General features: G+C 39.6%; 2 protein-coding genes across 3 annotated transcripts; both read left to right on the top strand.

Annotated features, from left to right (window-relative positions):
• Positions 1-590: 590 nt before the first annotated feature.
• LOC120437717 lies at positions 591-4,921 on the top strand. Of its 2 annotated transcripts, none has more exons than XM_039608234.1 (3): positions 591-894; positions 3,235-3,582; positions 4,189-4,921. In XM_039608234.1, exons 1-3 carry the CDS (start codon positions 891-893, stop codon positions 4,368-4,370), a joined length of 534 nt encoding a protein of 177 aa, XP_039464168.1. In that variant the 5' UTR covers positions 591-890; the 3' UTR covers positions 4,371-4,921. The 2 variants fall into 2 exon arrangements, with proteins under 2 accessions (XP_039464168.1, XP_039464167.1); XM_039608233.1 differs by lacking the exon at positions 591-894 and adding an exon at positions 1,260-1,884.
• A 6,920-nt stretch (positions 4,922-11,841) lies between these two features.
• On the top strand, positions 11,842-16,805 carry LOC120436268 (immunoglobulin superfamily member 11-like). Its single transcript, XM_039606993.1, has 4 exons — positions 11,842-12,135; positions 13,059-13,406; positions 16,077-16,439; positions 16,678-16,805. Exons 1-4 carry the CDS (start codon positions 12,078-12,080, stop codon positions 16,794-16,796), a joined length of 888 nt encoding a protein of 295 aa, XP_039462927.1. The 5' UTR covers positions 11,842-12,077; the 3' UTR covers positions 16,797-16,805.
• Positions 16,806-22,829: the final 6,024 nt, after the last annotated feature.

The following is a 22,829-nucleotide window of genomic DNA, read 5'->3' on the forward strand; positions in this document are numbered from 1 at the left end:
GCACTTCTCAGTGAAGAAACTCCTTTTTAGTTTTAAGCTAAGGTGTGAATGATGAGCTTTATTAAAGCAACACACTCAAAGTGACAGAATAAAAGCCTGTTTTGTTTTTGTTTTTTGGTTTGTTTTTTTGTATTTTGTATTTGTATTTTGTATTCTGTCTTGTGTTCTTTGGGGGATGTATTTGCATTAAAAATCCGCACTAATTTAAAAAAAAAAGAAAAAAGAAAAATAATAAAAATAATAATACTAATATTAACCCTACAAGGGATAAAAAAAACGACCCCACGCCACATTTGTGTCGCCTACTGGTCTAAAATTATTTTTAAGCAAAGTGGAAAGAGATCCACGCAAAAACACAGCTTTGCTGTAAAAAACCCACATGTAGGCTACACAGCTGTGAGAGCTGGACTTTTATAAAACATCCTTATTTGTTTTATTTAATCAAATCATTGTTGTTGTTACAATAAATGTGACTCCCTGTCGTTTGTAGTCTGAATAAAGCCTGGATGTGTTCATCGTCACAGCCAGTAGGGGGAGCTCTGAAGGAAAAGAGTGACTGAAACGCTTTTATCCCACGCACCCCACGCGTCAGACAGACACCCGGCATCCATTCAGACGCAGATCTCTGAAAAAACAGTCTCGTTTCGGTCACGGATCAAAGCTTGTGTTTGTTGTCACTTAAGGTGGATTTGCACTATTATTTTTCCTCGATGGAGTTTTTAAACTGGCTGTTGAAGCGTCCCGAACAGAATGATGGGGCAAAACTCCTCTGCGATCAGAGGCAGCGCGCTGTTTGCCAGGGAAAAGTTTCAGCTACACCCCGGGGCAGCGAGAGAAACCACACAGTTGCCCGAGACTCCTGAGCGCAACCTGGAGCCCAGAAACAATGAATGGGTGAGTTTTTAGTTGGTTTTTAATTCTTACTTAAGCGCAATGACACCAACACCAAATCACCAGGAAATCCCCACTTTTGACTTCCTGAAATTTGTATCTGCTTTAACTTCTTATAGCAACCTTCATCCTTCACCGTCACACATATGTAACACGTTTCTGTGAATGACCTTGAAGCAGCTGGGAGGGAGGGTTAACACGTTGCACTTTTCATGTGGCTGCTGTGAACTGCGTGATTTTTCTCTCCACTTTAAACTGCAAACCGCGTTTGTGGGAGATGTGCTGTATCAGCTGCTTCTTCTGGCGGTGGTGAAGCTGGATTACAGTCAGGGTGTGCACCTAATGATTCCTTATCCTCCTGTGACCATCTCATGCTGGCATCTCATATTTTATATCGTGTAGTGTCAGTGAACATATTTTTCGTTGCGTAAAAACTGCACGTGTGGCTTTAAGAGCCGATCAGCAGCAGCAGAGGGCGTCAGTGATCAGCTTTGGTTTAAAATGGGTTGGGAGAGCCGGAGCTTCAAGAGCATCGCGGTTTATTTTAGTGTCGTGACGTCTGCTGTCACCAGAAGTGTCTGCAGAAAGAAGGAGGTTTGTAGGTGCAATCTGCTCACAGACAGTAAACAAAAACAGGAAGTCCCGAAGTTACACTGAGTGTTCAGGGACCTGCATACAATCAGCTAACCTTTATATATTCTAGCCTATTAGTTAGAAAGCATCATTTAAAAAATGACTTGTTATATAAAGAGTGACTGTGGTGATAAACAGAAGTTTGATCCAAAAACTGGGAGGAAATAACAATGTGATTAAGCTGTACAAGCTTATATTGTTGACATATGGGCATAAATATGAAAGTGAAACTAACCACTCCTAAAAGGAACAAAATTTCAGACAGTAAACGCGCCAATTCTCGTTCAATGTCTGCACAAATGTCGTCGGTCGTGGTCTTCTTCTTCTCCCTTCACATCTTACTGGCTTCTGGATTGAAAGGTGAGTTCATGTGTTTAGAGACAGGACAAACAAGCAGTGGAGGAAATGACTCAACCTTTGCTAAAGAAAGTGGGCACTGCTTGATGATAGTAATCACTGTATGATTATTAATACTGTGCATTGCATACACCGCAGTATTAATGTTGCAGTGTGTGCATGCACTGCACAGTTGCATCTATAAAATGTAAGTATATATGTAGTTGCAATTCCTTTACTTTTGACAAACCAAACATCCCACAATTAAAAATCCACAAGCCACTGCTGCACTGAGATAATATTTCGTACACAGGCAAAAGAAGTCCACTGTCCAAACTTGAAAGTTGCGTTTTTATGGTTTATTTATCCAGTTTGGCAATAACAAGATCCATTATTTGTTACTTCCTGCTGCTTCTCCTGCTCTGGTAAAAAAAACAAACAAAAAAACCCATAGGCCCACCCCAGTGCATGCTGGTCCTATACCAGTCTCTTTATTTATGGAAGCAAAATGGCCCTACAGCTCTTACTGACTAATTTAACAAAGTAACATCAAAGAAATAAAACATTGAAACAAAATATTAACCTACAAATAAACTTGTAAATAAACCCCAAAATATAAGTAAACTAACAACAAACTAATTTCAAAAATAATAAAAATAAAGAACAAATAGCTCCAACAATATATATTATATTAAATATGTTGTTGTCTATTGTTGTAGGTCAACCTGCCAAGGAGTGTGTGAGGCAGTACAGTCCTCTCCAGCTGTAACATTAAAGTGATAGACACATTAATGATACATGTTAATAATGAATACTTTTATTACTTTAGGCAACAAAGCTCAAAGTTTTGTTCTTGAAGCTGGATTCAACTGTCACTAAAAAGTATTACTTTTTGCAGTTTCTTAACAGTTATTAAATTTTTTACAAATTACATGTAATACATCTGTTTGATAGCACAGAGCCAGAGATGAGCCTGAGAATCAAGCTGCATTTATGTATGGTCAGATATTCTGATGTCCTGTGGCCTCTTCTGCCTTGTAAATGTGATGTTTGCAGCTGTTTTTAAACCGAAGTTCTTTAGAAAACCAGGGAGGGTTATGCATAAGTTACCATGGTGATCTAACAAGCTGAGAGCCATTATTGTGACACTGTAAACTCTGACCTTCTACTTGTTGCAACAACAATTCAGAGTTCAGTACTTGCTGTGATCCGTAGCGCTGCTGTCAGAGGTCTCAGGTTGTGACTGTGTCTGCTGAAGTACAGGTGGTAGACATGGAGTCCAACATGTTCTTCTGCATAATGCATGTCCATGACGTGCAGCATAACACGCTATTAATGGGGGGGTTTTCTCCTCTTTCTTTTTCATTCGCACAGAGCTCAGAGTGAGGCCTGGACAAGCTGCCACTCTTCAGTGTTGGGGTCCCAGAGATGCACACATCACCCTGCTGGAGTGGAGCAGACCTGAGCTCATCTCACAGGGTTATGTGTTCTTCTTCCAAGACCAGCGCTCGTACGAGAACTACCAGCACGAGTCCTTCAAAGGCCGAGTGCAGCTGAGAGACTCATCCATGATGGATGGAGACGTTTCTGTGACTATGAGGAACGTCAGCGTGAGCGATACGGGTATATACAAGTGTGAGATTACAACCAGCAAGACAAGCAGTGGCCAGAGAGTCGTCAGTGAGTTCAAGCACTCCATCAACCTCACAGTCACAGACACAGGTGAGTTTGTAGAGGTTGAGCTGACTGCTGTAACAGAACAGCTGTTTTTAAGGGTATGCTTCACACCTCAGAGGTATGATGTTGGCTTTTTCCATACTCAGAGTGGTTCTCTGTCCAGGTATGGTAAAGTACCTCATGAAATCCTCACAGGAGGCTCTAACAGTGGGCTAACTTTCCTTCTGCTTGTACGTATGTGATGTAGAAATAGTTTTATCCAATGAGAAGCTTCCTGTTGTGGTGGGTGGATACTTACACATACTTCTGCATGTTTTCTGCATTTATTTTGAAAGGTTCTGCACATGATAAACATGCAACAGTTTGAAAAAGAAAACAAAAGTGACACACTGCTGAATGATCTTTTTCTGCTTCTGTTAACTGATAAAAGTGATATGAAACATCAGCACAGAGATGCTACCCTGCAGTTATTAACTAAACGGCTGCAGACACATTCATCACTTACTTTTCTGACATCCAGCTCACTGCCAGCAGCTTTGAAATCACCTCTAACTGTTACAGATATTTTAAATTGTAAAACAAGAACTATTTACAGCCTACCTGGTAGCTGAGTCTTCAAACCTGTATTTTGTTTTGTTTTTTGCTCTGCAGGTTTCACGGAAGGAGACTCGAAAGAAAGAGGACACAAGGATGCATGTTTTTATGCTATTGTGTTAATTCCTTCATGCGGACTTTTTCTTGGTGTTATGGTTTTTGCTACTGTAGCTGTAAATATCTACAGAAAAAAGCAATCATCAAAATCCAAATCATACCAACATGAATGGAAAGTGTGAACAGCTGGCATGAAATGTTCAGACCTGTTTAACCTCAACGACTGAGGTTTCTGCTGTTCCACAAAAAATGAAAATTCAGAAGTATATATATATATATACATACATATACATAGAGAGAGAGAGAGAGAGAGAGACATATGCATTAATTGGGGTCTACCTTACAATATAAAGAGACTTGAGGCGACTGCTGTTGTGATTTGATGTTATATAAATAAAATTGAATTGAGTTGTTCATTCATCTTAACTGTGTTTAAAAGTGACTTGAAGCATCTGGGTGGCCCTGATGAAACTGAATTAAACTGAAAAGTTTTTTTGAGTGTGTTGACACACATCTGATTACATCATAGAATTAAAATGTGTGATGTCACATCTAGATTTGAGGTAGGAGGTTTGCTTGGTGGTTTCCATATGAGGGATTTTCTTTGTAGGAGGTTATTTTGCACTGGGGCATTCCTTCCCTTCAATCTTTATCTAAGACTGTTCTGCAAGTCCACACGTTTTTTATGTGTAATATCTTTACGTATGTTGGTAAATAGACTTCGGTGAACAGCGTTTACAAAGGGGTTATATGTAGAATTAAAAAATTATCTGTTTTTTCATGTGTCTTTACATCTCTGTGTTATTGTACTGACATTATAACCAATCCGGTCCTTTATCCCCACTTAAAATATTTTTACAGAACTATTGTAATATTTGCGGCCATTTCTGCTGTCCTCTTGGCCAACTTACTCTTACAAAAGACATTTTTAATGTTAATGAGATTTTTTTTAACTGCATAAATCAAGGGTGTAGATTTGGCATGGACGGAAGGGACGTGTCCCCACCAATAATTTGATCTCTTCCAGTAAAGAAAAACAAACCCGATAGAAAGAAATAAAGATCTGTCAACGTCTCATTCACCCAGCGGTGCAGAAAGAGTTAAATTAGTCTAAAATTGTATGTAACCATGAATAACTTGTTGCCATGTCCACCAGGAGAGACTGGACAGTATAGATGTAAAACAAATATGCCAGCAGTTTGTCTCAGTCAACGAGAGGAGAAGGCATGTTTTTGGCTCCTTCACATAGTGGACATTGAGTTGTTGTGTGGGGCACCAGTAGTCCATGTCTGTTGCTGTAACAGTAGTTCATGTTTAGAATAAAAAAGCCCAGCTCACTGATTTGATCGGGGCAATAGTGCCTAAAATGTTGGATAATTTTGCTGAGACATCTTTTACTTTGTGGTAATCTTAGATGAGTAGTTTTATGGACAAAACCCACCAGGTCATTCAGTGTTCCCTTAGTGCTAATGTATCAGAGATGTTGGTGTACTATAACCAGTGTTGGCTAAGTTACTTTAAATTAGTAACTTAGTTACATTACTAGTTACTTCTCTAAAAAAGTAACTCAGTTACTTCAAGTTACTCGTTACTTTCAAAGTAACTAGTTACTAGGGAAAGTAACTTTGGTTTTACTCAGAATTCTCTTGTTAATGTGTTGCTTCCGTAACTGGATACCCAGCAAGATTGCCAGTCTTCTAGCTTGCTTACTTGCCACAAGTGCACTGTGCCACCTACCAATAGAAAGGAAAAAATAATGCACACATTTCCACGAGAGGAATCCCACGCCTGGACCGTTGTTGACCGCCGCCATGATTCTAGCCTGCTTTTTACATCCAACACAAAAACTGCAGTCGTGGTGCTTTTGATTGTACTCAGAATTTGGAAATTCTGCCTTCTGAATAGGAAGATGTAGGTAACACCAGACTGCAGATGAGCTGCATCCAGGGCTGGACTGGGACAAAAAAAAAATCGTCCGGGCATTTTGACTAGAGACCGCCCACCATTATAGGAAAAATCATAAAGCCTTTGAATGAAAATAAACACTGTTGTGACAGTGATGTACACTGTTCTGATGGTATATATGTATCAATCTATCAATTGTTTGTTGTAAGACTCAGATAATTATTTTTTAAAAGCGAGACATTTTAAATGAGAATAATAAAGAAAAGTATTTCCTTGTCCCCCTTTCCCTGTTAATGCCCTACCTGGCCCCTGGCAACACTTTGCTAGACCCGCCCCTGCACAGTTACCAGCTGTCAGCTACGTGAGAAAAGGATCCTGGTGTTATTTGTCTCTCAGAAACAGTTCATAACTTCCTTCAACTCATCCATGTCACCTAAAAGGTAAACCTGTTTCTCCATCACCTGTTCAGCTCTGATGATTCAGTAAGGACATCTCCTGGTTTCATCTTCATGTTTCCCTCTCACCAGATAACCAAACCGACATCATGACCAGCAGCTTTACAGCTGTGGCTCCAGCAAACATCAGCTGATACTAGAAATTAATATTAAATAAATTCTAACAACAGCTGATCAAGCTTAAAGGTGCTGCTGTTGTTTAACGCGACCTCCGCTGGTTTCCTCTTTCTGGCGCAAAGTGGGCGATAAATAAACGAGAGAAAAGCCGATCAGCTGATCATTGATCAGTTTCGTGATTGAAGTAGAAACAGGAGAGAATGAGAGAAGAAGAGGCAGCTGTGCAGCTTCAGCTTTGTGTCTTTTCCATTGTAGCTGAAGTCCGGGACAAACTGTGTTCCTTTTCACCTCAGTACGAAACGCGTAATATTTTCTCTGAATACCAGGCGATTCTGTTTTTAGGGGACGGTTGGCAACTCTAATAATTAACCGTATGAACAAAATAAAGTTCAACATCAGTAACATAGCACCCACACAGCTGTATAGAAACTCCGTCATGCTAGCTAGCACATGATACGAAAATGTCAGCATACCGAAAATAAACTCCACCTAAACTTGGTTTATATCTGACTCCGATAGACTGCAGGTCATAACTTCTTACCTGAAGTTCAGTTCACCTGACACGCGGACCGGCGGCCGCCTCGGGTCTCTCCTCTTGCCTCCTTTTCCTTCATCCACCTGCTGGCTTCCACCACTTGCTAATGTTATTGAATCTGTGGAAGCTCCGCGATATCCACCACCACAGTAACGAGTAACGAGCCTATCTAAATCCCAGTAACGAGTAACGCGTTCCTGGTTTTGGCATAATAACTAGTTACCGTGCTCGTTACCACAATAATAACGTAGTTACTGTAACGCGTTACTTAATAACGCGTTAGTCCCAACACTGACTATAACTGAAGTAATGTTGTTAAGTCCTTAAAGTCATATTCTTTCATTGTCATGACTCTATTTTTATTTTTGTATGATACCTGATTTATATGGAATATGGCTGAAGTAAACTAAAGCCTAAAATACTTAGTCATTTGTTTAATAGTAATTTAACATTATATAATTCACATATAAAACTATGAATTGTAATTTTAAATGGTTTAAAAGCATGTAGAATAGCATATGTAGGCAAGTATATTTCTCCTTTTTTATCAAGAAGCAAAGACAAAAAGGGAAAAAAAAGAAACAGTGCAGGGTTCAGTGGTTGAATCATCCGTCCCCACCAATGCCAAAACCAAATCCACGCCCTTGGCATAAATAAAGATCATAAGTCACTGCCAAAAACTGATTGCGGCTTCAACCTTGTTACACGAATGTTGTTTGTGGCTCCAGATGACTTTATGTCATCTATGAGGGATGCATTTGACATATGTTTCACATAGCCCAACAAGTTATAGCAGTTTAAATACGAGCAATCAGTTTACCCCTGGTCCTAAAGTATATATCTATTTTCTTACTCTTCTTATATTTATTGTTTGTTTACTTGCACTGCTGTAACTGGAGCCTCGTCGTCTCGTCTCTCTATATACTGGACTGTATGTAACGGAGATGACAATAAAGTTTACTTTGACTTCAGCAGCGCGCAGGCGCACCGAGGGCTCTCGCGCTCACTTTTCGCGTATAGAATTTCGAAAAAACATCGGTGCAAATTATAAAACTTTACCACAACGTTTGGTGTTTTCATGTTTGTTGGTTTGTTTTTATTTTGTTTTATTTTGCGAGTTGGTTATTAGACGCTGCTCCAGCCAACCAGAGACTCCCCGGCCGCCCCGCCCTCTCCTCCCTCTGCCGCCAGCAGCAGGCGCACCTCGCAAATGGAGGGCGCCCTTACTCCCAGCAAATGGGTGATAGAAAACCGATCGGTGCCTATGCCATTCCCAGTATGCGCTGGCTGATGTCGGGGCAGCATGGGTAAGAGCAATTTTTTGCCGATGCCCGTGATGCCGCCCCCACCACGATGCCGCCCTGGGGAACCGCCCGTGTCCACCATATCAAAAACCGCTACTGGGTGTAATTAAAGGAACATATCAGAATATGAACTGTCTCTGGATGCTGTTTTACTTTCTCATCATCTTCTCTCCTTGTAAATAAATCACCCAGCTGAACATAAACACAACCGGTCAACATTTTTGCTTTAATAAGAATAAAGCAAAAATCAGAAATAAAATAACCAAAATTAGTTAGAGAACGAAGCGGCCATCTGCTGCGACCGGTTGGGGTGAGAAAAGGAAGTCAGGATAAAGACATGCTGTGGAAGAGAGACAGAGATTAAGTACGATTCAATGCAGAGAGGTCTGTTAACACATAGTGGGTGAAGAAGAAACACCCAGTGCATCATGGGAATTCCCCAGCAGTCTACACCTATTGCTGCACAACTAAAGGAGGATTCAGGGTCACCTGGTCCAGCCCTAACTATATGCTTTAGCAAAAAGGAAAGTTTTAAGCCTAATCTTGAAAGTAGAGATAGTGTCTGTCTCCCAAATTAGATGGATGGAACAGGGGACCAAGAATTAGGCAGGAAGCCCACACAGGAATATCTGAATAGAAATAAAGATGGTGCAGACAGCTGATGGAGAAGAAACTGATTTTGAGGCTGATGTGCAGCTAAAATACAGATGAATGACATGAAAAGATGCCTCAGTTTACACAATAACTGTTAAAGTAAAAGTCGTCTCATACTTATCCAAGTACATAATGTTTAGCTGCCAAATACTCTAAAAGTGCCTACAGCAGAATTACTTGTTACACACAAAAATATTCACGAAATGACCTCATCATAAGTGTTGTTTCATTAATGTGTGTATCGCTTTTATTGGGGATTATTTTAATGTCTTGTGTACTGCTGGGTAGCTTCAGCTATATTAGAACAGTTTTAGTGTTTCATTATATAGGTGGTGCAGTAAGTATAACCTTGCACTCTTTACTTTGGATACATCCATGCTTTTCATCTTTCTGTGGGGAAAATTATCATTATTATTATTTTTGTTTATTAATTTTGCTCCTGATGGCAGCTAAAAATGTTGTGAAACCGCTTAGATGCTATTAAGACTGGAAAAGAGCTTACTTATGACATTTAGCCAATCTGTTTTCTTTTCTATCCTGTCAGCTGCAGCCTCGGTGCTGTTAAAGGATTTGAGAGCGGAGGTGTGTGGATCAATACTGAAATGTCGATTCTACGAGATATGTGTGTTCTAGAACTGATTCTCATATTAAAATATCGATATTTTAGTAAAGTGGGGGTAAATTGTTAGTTTATGATTAGCGGGACACAGTGGAAAGTCTCTTACTTTCTTCTTCCGCCTGTCAGTGATATGCGAAATATAAACTGTATAAATGCATGGCTGGCTGATACGTGCTCCTTCACTCAGTTCATTATAATAAGCGGAGTCACGTGTGGAGCAAAAGTGCTGATCTTTAAAAAAATGGAAAATCCCCGCATCCTGTAATCGACAGATTCTCATTTGTTCAAATTGTAGAACCTTTAACGTGGATCGTATATGCTGGGTGTCATTAAAACATACACATACAGCAGTAAAACAGCCGCTGTACGCTTTAAAAAGGAAAATACAAGTCAAAATATTTCATAGATAAGACAGAGGCTAGATAACACGTATCTATGAAGTGCCATCCTTATTGATGCTGGAGGAGGGGCTTTAGCGGAAGATCCGCTGCAGGCTGCGGTCTCCCTGAGCAGGTTGGCATTTCTCTATTGCGACCTGGTGAAAACAGTCTCTCAGAGGAGTGTGGGAGTTCCAGTCTTGGATCACAGCTTTTTTGTTTTTAACTGAAGACGGATTTTCTCTCTCTTTTTTTTTTCCTCCTTCGGAGTTTCTTATCTGGCTGCGGAGACGCCTGACCGGGCTACCTGAGGGTGAACGGAGCGGCTTACGCCTGGAGCCCAAAAACAATGACTAGGTGAGTTTATATTTCTTTATTCAGTGCAGTGGCACCGACACCAAATCCCTGGAAATTCCCACGTTGATTTCCTGACATTTGTATCTGCTCAAACTTCTTGTAACAGCCTTCATCCTTCACACATACGCTACACGTGTCTGTGGATGACCTTGGTGAAGCTGTGGGCTGTATTCTGTGCGCACTCTCCCCCCCCTCTCTCTCTGGTAGTAGGCGGAAGTCGATCGCCACATTTTATCGAGTTTGAAGAAGCAGTGGCTTCATTTTGTGAGAGGCACCGGAGAAGGAGCATTAACATGTTGCGCTTTTCATGTGGCTGCTGTGAACTGCGTGATGTTTCTCTCCACTTTAAACTGTAAACCGTGTTTGTGGGAGATGTGCTGTGTCAGCGCAGCTGCTTCTTCTCAGGGGAATGAAGCTGAATTACAGTCAGCTTGTGCGCGTAAAGTGAACTTCTTGACTCTGACACAGTTTAAGATATAATAGCGACCTTTCCTTATATTCATGTGACCATCTCATGCTGGCATCTCATATCGTGCAGTGTAAGTTGACACATTATTCGTTGGGTAAAAACTGCACCCCTGGTTTTAAGAGCCGATCAGCAGCAGCAGCAGAGGGCGTCAGTGATCAGCTTTGGTTTCAAGTCAGTTGAGCTTCGCTGTTTCTTTTAGTATTTGTACGGGCAGCCTGCCCACAGTTTAGAAAAAAAGGAAGTACTGAAGTTACACTTGGTGGAGCAATAAACAAACAAACAATGCATGCAGTTTTAAGTCTCAGGGCTGTAATGTGCAGCTGTCACTGTAGAAGAGCAATGAGCAGCAAATGATAAGCATGTGAGAGCGTTATGATCAGAGTACTGCTACACAAACAAACAGCATCACCCGAAGTATAGCAGATTTACATCCAGTGTCCAGTATATTAGGAACACCAAGCTCACACTGAGTCAGTCTAACCCAGAGGTCGTGCAGCTCATTTAATCCTCACTGATAATGGTTCCGCAGGATCACTGCTTATTATAACTGCTGTGGTCATTTTAAAAGCCAGCGAGGATTACTTCTTACCAGGGTCTGTGTCCTGATTTAAAATTATTTTGAACTACGATCTCTAAATCCTCCGCCTGTCCCCACCCTGACAAAGAGGAAGCAGATGTTGAAAGAGAGATGTGATCAAAGCTGGCCTTTATGTTTGTGTTGTTGTCACAGACCGCGCCAAAGACTAAAGTCACAGACTAAAACAGACTGAAATAAACAAGGAAAATAAAAACAACGACATGAGCTTCCCTGTTTCTCTCTCTCTATTTTTTTGCTGGAGGTGTTTGTGAGGAATTTCCTTCCTCCTCTCTCCGCTCGATCGCGGAGTCACGTGACAGTAGGACAATAACAACACAGTGGAGCTGGAGGAACGGGGAAGTCCCGGAGACCCGAATCCTTACAGAACAGAGAAAAACATTGATCCTTTCACATTAGCATTGATTTGATATCAATATCGGGGTTGCATGTTCCATCTATATTTGGATCGATCCGCCCACTACTACCAAACAGCAGGCCGACAGTTGGGCGACCTGCAGAAATGTCGTCGGTTGTAGTTTTCTTCTCCCTCCCGATGTTGGTGGCTTCAGCGTTGAAAGGTGAGTTTCTTGTGTTTTGAGGTGACGTGAACTGACAGGCTGCCAAAAGAAATGACTCATCCATCAAGGATGTAAACAGTGAAACAACGCACCGCAGCATTTTCACGCTTCCGGGAATGCAAACAGCTGCTGCAGCTCCTCTGATACCGTAGATGGAAGAAAATGTGAGCGACTTTAGAAGGTATTTGCCAACAAAATGTTTTTGACGCTAACATGGTGCCAGGCTGCAGAGAAAGTAAAGCAAGCTCTGACAAAAAAGACGAACAGAATCAACTTGTTGTTGTTGATGATTTTACTGCTTTCCAAAACTACTCCACTGTATATTAGATGAAGTATTGTACTTTGTACTCAATATTGTTTATTTTAAAACTTCTTCAATAATTTAAAATGTATCCAGTTTTAAGAAATACATCTAAAATACTATGCTGTGTTATTAAAGTTTAAGCTACCAGGCAGTTCAGGAAAAACGTCTCCAGATGCAACATTAAAGGACTAGACTCATTAATGAAACATGTACACCATGTTGTTAATAATGAGTACTTTTATAACTTTCAGCTCTTTAAGGACATTTGAAAGCTCAAAGTTTTCTTCTTGAATATCTATCAAGAAATACTGCTTTCCCCACCAGGTTCAATATGAGTTACCATGGTGATCTAATAAGGTTAATAAGTAAGTTTAAAAGTCGTGTTCCTTTATAGAGACAGAACATATGAGTATCATGCCCAGAGAGCTGCAGGAATCCATTACTTTGATTAATCCACTGATATTATTCAGACTTCCTCTGTTCAGTACTTCCTGACTGTCTACAAAAAGAAAAACTGCAGAGACAGAGTCCTCCTCTTCTGCAAAATGTATTTCCAAGACATGCAGTATGAAACACTATTAATGCTTTTTTTTCTCCTCTTTCTTTTTCATTTATACAGAGGTTTGTGTGAGGCCTGGAGAAGATGCCACTCTTCAGTGTTGGGGTCCCAGAAATGCACATATCACCCTGCTGGAGTGGAGCAGGCCGGAGCTCATCTCACAGGGTTATGTGTTCTTCTTCCAAGACCAGCGCTCGTATGAGAACTACCAGCACGAGTCCTTCAAAGGACGAGTGGAGCTGAGAGACCCGTCCATGAAGGATGGAGACGTTTCTGTGATTGTGAGGAACGTCAGCATCAGCGATACAGGAACATACGAGTGTCAGATTACAACCAGCAGCACCAGAAATGGTGAGAGAGTCATCAAAGAGTTCAAGCACTCCATCAACCTCACAGTCACAGAGTCTGGTGAGTCTGCAGACGTTCAGCTTACTGCGCTTAGAGCATGGGTGTTTATGGAGGAGTGCTTTGGATTTCTGAAGTGTTGCTTTGTCTTCCCAATCTTTTTCCTATCAATCCTTGTTTGGCAAAGGAGGTTTTTGTATTTGTGTAACTGAAAACTCGAATAAAAACACGGAGAGGGTTTTAAATGTTTTCCCTTTGGTTGGAGGCATCACATATTCTTTATACAGAAAATAAATATGATTACATAAATAAGAAATTAGCACAAACTTTAGTTTGGCTCATAAAATCTTCATTACAGGTTTCAACAGAAGCACTTTGCTTCTGTTTTCTATCTGATGTGTTAATATTTTAATCAAATGAGAAGCTTCCTGTGGTGCTGGGTGTTAAAATGTTTGATATAGACTTCATCACACTTATATTTATTGGTGGTTGTTTTGGGGTTTTTTGCATGCTATGGTTTGTGAGTTTTGCATGCTTATTTTCATGCTGACACATAACTCTACTTGTGGTTCTGTCTCACTGAGCTCAAACGAGGGCAAAGCATGCAGCAGTTATTATTGCCCCGAGAGAGCTCAAGGTACTCTGAGGCTACGTCCACACTAGTCCGGATAGATTTGAAAACGGCGTTTTCATCTGAAAACGCTCCGCGTCCACACTGGCGTTTTCAGTCGTTTTCACAGTTGTGCGTCCACATTGAAACGGATGAAAATGCTTACGTTCCAGTCCTGCGCATGCGCAAAAGTGAGTGAGAATTAAAGAATATGAAGAAATGCTATCTGGAGCATGTACAAACTGATATTCATCTTTTTTAGGGCTGTCAAAATTGAGAGCAATCAAAACAACTGCTGTATAATGCACTGCTATCTTTGTTTATTTGGTCACATGACTGCATCACATGACTAAAATACGTCACCGTTTTAGAAAGTCTGCGTTTTCCGAGTGTCCACACTGCGACTGGACAGCTGATTGCGGTTTTGAGTGATGAACCAGGCTGGGAGATTTTAAAAACCTCAGGAATCTTTTGCAGGTGTTTAGAGTTAATTCGTTGATTCAGATGGTTAGGTTAATAGCTCGTTTAGAGAACGTTTTCATGATATGCTAATTTTTTGAGATAGGAATTTTGGGTTTTCATGAGTTATGTATGCCAAAATCATCAATATTAAAACAATGAAAGGCTTGAACTACTTCAGTTGTGTATAATGAATCTAAAATATATGAAAGTCTAATCTTTATCAGTACATTACAGGAAATAATGAACTTTATCACAATATGCTAATTTTTTTGAGAAGGACCTGTATATTAAAACATTTTTCTACTTTCACTGAATTGATTTTTTTGAATTAGCATCAGTGCTGTTCATCGAGACCAAAATTTCATTCAAATTCAGAATTTTAACCCTTTAATTACCAGTTAAATCACATAATTGTAATGATTTACATAAGGATAAAACCATAAAATCCCTTTTTTTACTTAAATAATACGTGCAAACTGATTTATTTCTAACATCATTGCTGTTACATGTATAGAAATAATTAACAGTATAAATTATTTTTATGCATTATAATTTTTTGTGCAGTGACAAAAAAACAAAGAAACTCCCTCTCAGCTTGTTTGTGGCCAAGAATGGCCACCCCCTGTTTACGTTCACAAAATGCTATAAAATTAATATGTATTAAAACATTGTTCTACGTTGACCAACTTGATTTTTTTTTTTTTAAAATTAGCACCGGTCCTACTGATGAAAAACAAAATATAATTCAAATTCAGAAATTATACGCTTTGAATACCAGTTGGATTACGTATTATTACTATGTTTTTCGAGGGGGAAAATAACAATAAAGTTCAAAGTTTTTCAGCATATGAATGATGAAACCTTTTTTTTTTTTTTATCATCATTGCAGGTCAGAACCAGTAACCGTAACAGTGGTTTATTTTTAATTTACTTTATTTTATTTATTTTTTTTAATGGCCAAAAAGAAAATCACACATGGTGTGTTAGTGGCCAGAAAGGCCATTTAATGACCAAATAACCACTAAAATGATCAAAATGTGTATTTCAGTGTGTGTGCTTCTGTGTGCATCCTCATTAGCAGCAAGATGTGCAAACCACAGTAGAACAGTTTTTGTAGGCACACTTTCCACAGCTGGAGCAAGTGGCTGTTATGTCCACTTGAATTTGTTCCTCATGATGGTGCACAAAGTGACAGGGAGGTTAATCTGGCAAATAGAGTTAGTACTGATTGTACTCTAAAACATGTGTTGATCATAATTTTTGATAGTCGGTTATATTAAAAAAATAAACTTGTTTAGAATTGTGTAACAATTGTGTGCCTCATTGTTTCACAGAGTGGTGTTATCAACATGTGGCTATGACAAAAGTTGTCAGTATTTAGCACTGTGGAGGTGGATTTCAAACTTATTTAAGACTTTAGTATAATTCTGGTGCAAATACAAAAAGCCTCAGCTGGCCATCCCATCACTCCTGTCTCCTTATTTTTTTTTTTTTTCCTGAGCTCCTCGGTTTGCATCTCTGGTAGGAGTAAGACGCAAGGACAGAAATCAAAAGTTTGCACTTTGGGGGGGATCTGTGTTTGTAGCTCTTCGTGGTGATCAGTGGTGCAGAAATGAATGTTTGCACTTTGTTTTAACCTCTCTCTGCTTTCTCTCTTTCAGTTCAGATAAACATCACAGCTGGACACAACGTAATTCTGCCATGTCGAGCTCCAAACATCGACAGCAATTCCAAGGCAGTTGTAGAGTGGAGCAGAGCTGATCTTGGAAAAGATTATGTTCTTTTGTATCGGGATGAGCAGCCTGATCCAGAAGAGCAGCATCCATCTTTTAAGAACCGGGTGGATCTGCAGGACAGACAGATGAAGGATGGAGACGTGTCTTTGATTCTGAAGGATGTGACGACTGCTGATGCTGGAACATACGAGTGTCGCGTCTTCAGGAGAAGAACAAACCGCAGGAAGAGAGCTAATCTGGAGACTGACCCCATCAGTGTCATAACCCTGAGAGTTGTTGATCCTCCAGGTGAGTGAGTAGAGTTGAGTGTGTGTGTGATCAGAGGTGAAGCTGCTTCCTGGTTGTTGATGTTTGTTTCTAAAGATGTTGTTGATGAGACTTTGTAGAAAGCAGCTGGTCTGAGTGATGTGATCAGAGTGCAGTAGATAATGTCTGACAGCAGTTTGAAGAGGAAATGGATTCTGTTCTGTTCTTCACTCATCACCTACCTGACAGCTGACACCTCACACCTGTTCCTCACCTGCAGGTCAGATGGATGGGGTCAGCAGAAGACATCCTGGACTGGTAGCTGCCTTGTCACTTTTTGCTGTGATTGCTGCTTTGGCGATCTTTAATAAACTAAAACCTCCTCCTGAGCCAGTTTGAAGCAAAACAGTTTGCAGGTCTTTTTTGTTTGTTTTTTTTCTGTCTGCAGATACATCACAGTTGGCTTGTAGCATCATCCTGACATTAATATGAAAGCACCAGCTTTCAGTAAATATGATTAAGACAACTAGAATCATCATCATTGCTACTGAACTGGCTGTTGTACATGAAAGGATTCAGTTTTTCTCAATCTACTTGGTTCAATTCTCACAGCAGAAACCTCATTCTCACTTGTCTTCATGCAATTCTTAAAACAGTTTGGGCTTAGATCTGAATCATTGTGTGAAAAACGCTCACCACCCTTTAAAGAAATCATCAGGATTTCTTTTTTTCTCAAAATCTCACTGACTTTGGAAAATTGTGCAAAAATGTCTGACCTTGATGATGATGGGCTACAGTTACAGGCGAGCACACTGGGGGCCACACCTGTCAGCTAACAACATGAAACTGGGGCTGCATTTTACACAGACAAACATAATGAAAACATTAGATTGAAATACTGAAAAACGGTAATCGGAGAAGTGAGCGATCAAGAGCTCTGACTGACAAAAGTACAAACTGTTCTGTTCTGGTAAGCTGTCAGATTCAAGTGACAAGTGCATTAACGCAACAACAAATATCACGAGTATGGATATAAACAAAAGCGGTGTTTATAAAAACAATGAGACCGTCTAATGTTCATAAGGAAATGCTCAAAACGATTTAAGAACTGCATCAAGAGGAATGAGAATGACTTTTCTCTCAGTGACGGATGGAGTGATGGAGAAAAGCTGTAAAGCTGGCCCACGTGTCCGCTTCAATCCGTGCTCTCGTCACAGTGGACAGTTTGTGAACCGAGAACTAACTGGGCACTCAGATAGTTCTTAGGTCATGTGACAGAACAGTTCACCTTTATTTCAGCTTTTTCATTCAGACTTCCTTCACTGGAAAATAATAATTAAAAAAATATCCAAAACAATACATTTTAAAAATAATTAATACAAAACAATAAAAGTTGTTACAATGAATTGTGTTCCATATTTTTATTTTATATCCTATTTTTCCTCTTTGATAAAATAAATAATATTGTGAAAATTGTTGAATGTTTTATCTGATTTTGAGTGTGAACTGTAACTTTGGATACGTTAAAATATGTTTGCATCAGTAGCTGTGATTGGCTCCAGCCCCCCTAAAGACTCTCATAAGGCTAAGTGGAAGAGGATTAATAGATGGATATTTACCTTTGATCATTTCTCTTGCTGTAATCGTGCTGAAGGAGTGTTAAAGAACAAACAGCTCACACACAAACGGAGAAATCCAGAGACATTTATTCACAGAGGATTAAAAGAAAACAGTCTGATGTGCATCTGTTCATGTCTGAAGCAAAAGGAAATTCTAGTTGATCAAATGAGACTTTTATTCCTTTTAAATGTTACATATGCTGTTGTTGGTCGCTGTAGTGGCAATTCCTTTTGTTTGACCAACCAAACATCCCACGATTAAAAATCCACAAGCCACTGCTGCACTGAGATAATATTTCGTACGCAGGCAAAAGAAGTCCACTGTCCAAACTTGAAAGTTGCATTTTATGGTTCATTCATCCAGTTTGGCAATAACAAGATCAATTTTTTGTTACTTCCTGCTGCTTCTCCTGCTCTGGTAAACAACCATAGGCCCACCCCAGTGCATGCTGGTCCTATACCAGTCTCTTTATTTATAGTAACAAAATGGCCCCACAGCTCTTATTGGCTAATTTAACAAGGTAACACCAGACAAACAAAACATTGAAACAAATATTAACCTACAAATAAACCCCAAAATATAAGTAAACTAACAACAAACTTTAACAAATAAAGAACAAATTGCTCCAACACTCCAGCCCCTAATTGTGCATACAATCACAATTACTTTAAAGTCCCAAAAGGAGGAGCTTTTCCCTTAAGCAGGTCCTTAATCTTCGTTGCTGATTTTCTTCAAGATGAGGCTTCCAGTAGCAAAATAAGTTTTGCCACTGGCCTTTCCAAAACACTGGTCTTTGTTTGTAGTCTCACAGAACGCACCAAGCCTTTTGCATCCTGGTTTACACTTAAGACTTTCGCCATCATCCACGATCCTCTTGGAGCTGTAGCGTCTGCAATCAAAACAACATCTCCAGATATAAGACATCTTTTAGTCCTCGTCTATTTTTTTCTTCCTTGCATCAGAGGTAGGTACTCAGAAAGCCATCTCTTCCAGAACAACTCTGCCATGTACTGTACCTGTTTCCACCTTTTCCTGACATGAAGATCACTTGGATCAAACAGTCCTGGTGGTAAAACTGGTTTGTTTTTCAGCAACAACAAGTGATTGGGTGTCAGTGCTTCAAGATCATTTGAGTCATCTGAAACTCTAGTAATGGGTCTGTCGTTCAATATAGCTTCAACCTCACAGAAGACTGTTTGGAGTCCTTCATCATCCAAAACTTGCTCTTTGAGAACTGAGGCTAAAATACTCTTTATTGAACGAATGAGGCGCTCCCACACACCGCCTTGGTGAGAGGCTGCTGGGATGTTAAAGTTCCATTTCATGCCATCCTGAACAAAAGCCTTTTGAATTTTGGCATGGTTCAGCTCAGTCAAACTTTCTTTCAACTCTCGATTCGCCCCAATAAAATTTGTAGCATTATCAGACCTGATGGTCGAAACTGGGCCTCGTCTACAGATGAACCTCCGCACAGCATTTATACAGGAGTCTGTATCAAGTGTACAGGCAGTCTCCAGATGTACTGCACGACTGGTCAAACAAGTAAAAAGAACTCCATACCTTTTAAGGAGACTTCGTCCTCTTTTAACACTTATAGGTCCAAAATAATAAATGTATAAGAAAATATCATCAGGATATTTTTATTATCCATGAAGATCAATTTGTTATAAAGTCACATGAGGATCAAACATTAAAAACCTATAATAATTGATACATCGTTACGTTTATATATCGATTGTTATGTAGCCCACATGTATTATCACAGCAGGGCTGACCAGCTGTACTTCCAAATGTGCTGTTGGGTGTCTTCATGTGATCTGCAATTGGCCTGAAAGATTTGACACATTCACGGGGCTTCATCCCACCATCACTACCTCATGCTACCGGTAGTGAGACTGAGCCAAATGAAAAAAATGGTAAAAAAAACTGTCAAAAGAGGAGAAGAGAAAGAAATCTGAGTGCATCATCAAGGACCACAGCCACCCAGCACGTCAGCTGTTCTCCTTGCTGCCATCTGGGTGAAGTTACAGGAGTCTGCCTGCTCGGACTACAAGACTACAGTTTTTACCAACAACCACAACACTGCACACAGAAGCTGTCCTACAGTTTCACAGGTACATACTACACTCTGCACTGGTCACTTCATTTTTATTAGTATTTAAATAAAAATAAAAACCCTTACAGACGATATTTAGTATGTTATCATTTTTTACTATGTTTTTCACTATATTTTATAAATATTTTGTTTTTTTCTATTTCTTTACTGTACTATACTGCTGAGTGACTGTCTTCTGCTCGTCAAATACATTTCATTGTAATGTAGACCCTGTGCTTACTTGCATATGACAAATAAAACTGAAACTGAACTGAGAATTGGTCTGTGGCTTTTTGTCAGACTCGGGGGCTTCGGTGCTGGTTTTTGTCGCCATTTTCTCCTTTACCAGGTTTCAAAATGGCGCTTTTGATTTTTGTGAAAGAGACACTCTCATGACTCATTGAGTGACGCTGTTGACCAGCAAATATGAGATATGCAGTCTGACAATGTCACATGAACCCTGGCTGAGCAGGTATTATTTTAGTATCTGGTACCAGGTAGTATTACCTAAAGGAAAACCCTGGCGAACCACTGTGAGTTGATTCGAGTAGGTAACAGTAACAACATTAACTACCAAAGTAATAAAATTAACAACATTAACAAAATTTAGAACAACAATAGTAGCAATAATAACAACAACAATAACAGTAACAGTAACAGCCATGGTAATAACAATAACAAAAGTGACACTGTAACAACAAAAACATAATTAACAACAAGAATAACACCCAAAATCCACTGTTAATATCTGAGACTGCAGATATTAACTGTTTTCAAAGATGAGCTCTTCAGGCACAAACATGCAGACTGACGTCTGTTGACTCTGCTTTAGGCAAGAAAACAAGCTTCCTTTTTGAATCTCAAATGTTTCACAGGTGTATTCAGTGACTGTGTTATATTTAAGGCACTTTATTTTAGAAAAAACACTTTGCACTTCATCCTGAGCTCTACATTCAAACTGGTCCAGTGCAGCTGTACGACTGTAAACACACACGATTAAATAAATAATAAATAATATAGAGAGGAGTGCAGGGATGTGTTTAGCAGCCAGTTGGACAACACTACACAGACTGGTTAAGCTGTGGTGAAGGTGTGTGGGTCAGCTTCAGTGAGGAGTAGATGACCGCTGGCTCTGGTGGAAGTTCTGAACACAAACACACAGATTACAGAAAGTTTAGATAAACATGAGAAAAAAAACTGCACCGGCTCTGTTTGTTACAGAAACAATATCCACAAAACTGTCTTACACAAATATCAATAAATAAATCTCAGAATTCGAACAATTAATATTGAAATATATAAATATGTGTTAGTAGTAGTCAGATCTTTTGTTTTTGAATGACAGAACTCTGATGCTTTGCTATATTATAAGCTGCTTCTGTTTCCTGAGTCCTTCCATCTCATGTCATTGTCAACCTTCTGCTGGACCATCTCTGATTTGCATTAAAAATAATCATAATTTTAAGATGTACTAAGAGGCATTAACTGTGTAGCATATACTGGTTCGTTTTTACAGTGAGAAAAATGGGATTTTTTTAGGCTAGGTTTTAAGACACTCATGTTCAAACATGAATGTCCAAAAATGTGTGAGAACATGCTACAAGCTGATCATTTAAAATACACATGTGTGTATCTTTAAAAGTATTTGATATATGAAGCTAACATTTCACAACAAGCAGAAAATTATGTAAAACTTTGGTGATCACAGATGAAATTAATGTCTCAGCTTTATAATAGCGCCGTTCCAGTCTTACTGACCAATCAGAGAATTTCACACCACTTTCAAATTAATACCACATTTTTTTCTTTCTATATTTACTTCATATACTTTTCGACTCACGTGCAAACCATGATTATTCTCCAGCAGCTGTGTGTATTATTTGTTTAATTTCTTTATATAGTACACCTGTCAGGCTTGTGGATCATATAATCGCCTTCATGTGCTGCTGCAGGCTGAGAACTAAGATTGAGACCTTTTATTTTCGCAAAGGGGGGTGGGTTTTTGCAGCGAGCATGAAAGAGGAGCAGCTCTACCTCTCTGTCTGCAGTTCATCTTGATGGGGATCTGTGCATAGCTGACGTCAGATGTTCTGTGCACTGAAGAATAAACTGCCGCTGGATCGCTCTCTGTAAAACATGATAAAGTCATGTGACTGACCCAGAACTCGTGTTTTAGGGTGAGAAAAGGTTTGACATTCCAGGAATAACAGCGGCAAACGTGAGGCCACAGCACAGCACGTCTTTAACCTAGGGCGACTTTAACACCTCTGCTCGGTTTAGCTCTCAAAACAGGAAACCTAATGACCACAGAGCCGCTCACTTGGCACAATGATGTAACAGTCTTACACAATGCATCTTGTAAAATAAACACTTTGCAAACCTGCGAAAGTAAAAGAAAAATTTAATTAAACCTGACCTGACTAGTATGTGACAGGAGTTATATGAAGTGCTGCACCAAAGATTATTATAACCTGCAAATATTCAAAGCTACGCTAGTATAGTCCAAGAATAAAAACATGGAGCTGCTTTAATGTGAGAATTACAAGAAGGGATTTCATTGTTTCTGGCTCTGGTTCAACATCTTTAATGCAGGAGATTTTTAACAGTGGACTGAAATCTTTGTGCATTATGTGCAAGCAATTTTCAGTCCAGACAAAGAAACTGATCAACCTGACCTGATGAAAAACCAGGGGATGAACCTGCAGTCCATGCTAAAG

The sequence above is a fragment of the Oreochromis aureus genome, linkage group 3, assembly GCF_013358895.1.
Source record: "Oreochromis aureus strain Israel breed Guangdong linkage group 3, ZZ_aureus, whole genome shotgun sequence".
In the NCBI taxonomy this organism is placed as follows: Eukaryota; Metazoa; Chordata; class Actinopteri; order Cichliformes; family Cichlidae; genus Oreochromis; species Oreochromis aureus.

Coding starts and splice junctions, on each gene's coding strand:
- LOC120437717 (XM_039608233.1), top strand. CDS start 1,731: ATGGGCATAAATATGAAAGTGAAACTAACCACTCCTAAAAGGAACAAA. Junction 1,885..3,234: donor ACTGGCTTCTGGATTGAAAG/GTGAGTTCATGT, acceptor TCATTCGCACAG/AGCTCAGAGTGAGGCCTGGA. Junction 3,583..4,188: donor CCTCACAGTCACAGACACAG/GTGAGTTTGTAG, acceptor TTTGCTCTGCAG/GTTTCACGGAAGGAGACTCG.
- LOC120436268 (XM_039606993.1), top strand. CDS start 12,078: ATGTCGTCGGTTGTAGTTTTCTTCTCCCTCCCGATGTTGGTGGCTTCA. Junction 12,136..13,058: donor GGTGGCTTCAGCGTTGAAAG/GTGAGTTTCTTG, acceptor TCATTTATACAG/AGGTTTGTGTGAGGCCTGGA. Junction 16,440..16,677: donor GAGAGTTGTTGATCCTCCAG/GTGAGTGAGTAG, acceptor CCTCACCTGCAG/GTCAGATGGATGGGGTCAGC.